Raw genomic sequence first — 1,131 nt, 5'->3', positions numbered from 1 at the left:
GTTACCGCGGGCTTTACCAATCGATCGATCTATAGATATCCTTCAACACAACATAGGTCGTCGAAAGGATCTCGGCACCAAAGCACGAAAGCCAGGATCTTTCAGAAAATGGATTCCTATTCGAAGAGTGCATAACCGCATGGATAAGCCTACACTAACCTGTCAATTTGGGATCCAATTCAGGATTTTCCTTGGGGGGTATCAGTAAGAATTGGAATGTAATAATATTGATTCATATAGGAGGAAAAGGTTCTCTATTGATTCAAATGCTTGTACCTATGGGATAGGGATAGAGAAAGAGGAAAAACAGAAGATTTCACATAGTGCTTTTGATCGAAAAATCAATCTGATTTATTTCGTACCCTCGCTCAATGAGAAAATGGGTCAGATTCTATAGGATCAAACCATGGGACTTAGGGAATGATGGAAGGGATAAAATAAAAAAAGAAATCAAAAAGAGGGAAAAATAATCAAAATAATAAATAAGTAAATAAAATGAAGTAGAAGAACCCAGATTCCAAATGAACAAATTCAAACTGAAAAGGATCTTTCTGATCTTCGAAGAATGAGGGCAAAGGATTGATCGAGAAAGATCTCTTGTTCTTATTATAGATCGTGTGATTGGATCCGCAGATGTTTGTAAAAATCTTCTCTTTTGAGGTCAATGGAAAGTGTTCAATTGGAACATGAAAACGTGACTGAATTTGTCCGGTTACTCTTCGGGACAGAGTGGAAGAAGGAGGAGATTCTCGAACGAGGAAAGGACCCAATGACTGAAAGAATTGAACGAGGAGCCGTAGGAGGTGAAAATCTCATGTACGGTTCTGTAGAGTGGCAGTAAGTGACTTATCTGTCAACTTTCCACTATCACCCCAAAAACCAAACTCTGCCTTTACGTAAAGTTGCCAGAGTACGATTAACCTCTGGGTTTGAAATCACTGCTTATATACCTGGTATTGGCTATAATTCACAAGAACATTCTGTAGTCTTAGTAAGAGGGGAAGGGTTAAGGATTTACCTGGTGAGATATCACATTGTTCGAGGAACCCTAGATGCTGTCGGAGTAAAGGATCGTCAACAAGGGCGTTCTAGTGCGTTGTAGATTCTTATCCAAGACTTGTATCATTTGAT

At 39.1% G+C, this 1,131-nt stretch overlaps 1 protein-coding gene across 1 annotated transcript; it reads left to right on the top strand.

Annotated features, from left to right (window-relative positions):
• The first annotated feature begins 664 nt into the window (after positions 1 to 664).
• Positions 665 to 1,102, top strand: LOC128038749 (30S ribosomal protein S12, chloroplastic-like). Its single transcript, XM_052627420.1, has 2 exons — positions 665 to 837; positions 910 to 1,102. The coding sequence occupies exons 1-2, from the start codon at positions 665 to 667 to the stop codon at positions 1,100 to 1,102; spliced, it is 366 nt and encodes a 121-aa protein (XP_052483380.1).
• Positions 1,103 to 1,131: the final 29 nt, after the last annotated feature.

The sequence above is a fragment of the Gossypium raimondii genome, unplaced genomic scaffold (assembly GCF_025698545.1).
Source record: "Gossypium raimondii isolate GPD5lz unplaced genomic scaffold, ASM2569854v1 Contig00306, whole genome shotgun sequence".
NCBI lineage: Eukaryota > Viridiplantae > Streptophyta > Magnoliopsida > Malvales > Malvaceae > Gossypium > Gossypium raimondii.
Note: the sequence above shows the minus strand (reverse complement) of the source record. Positions and strands in the feature narration are given on the sequence as shown.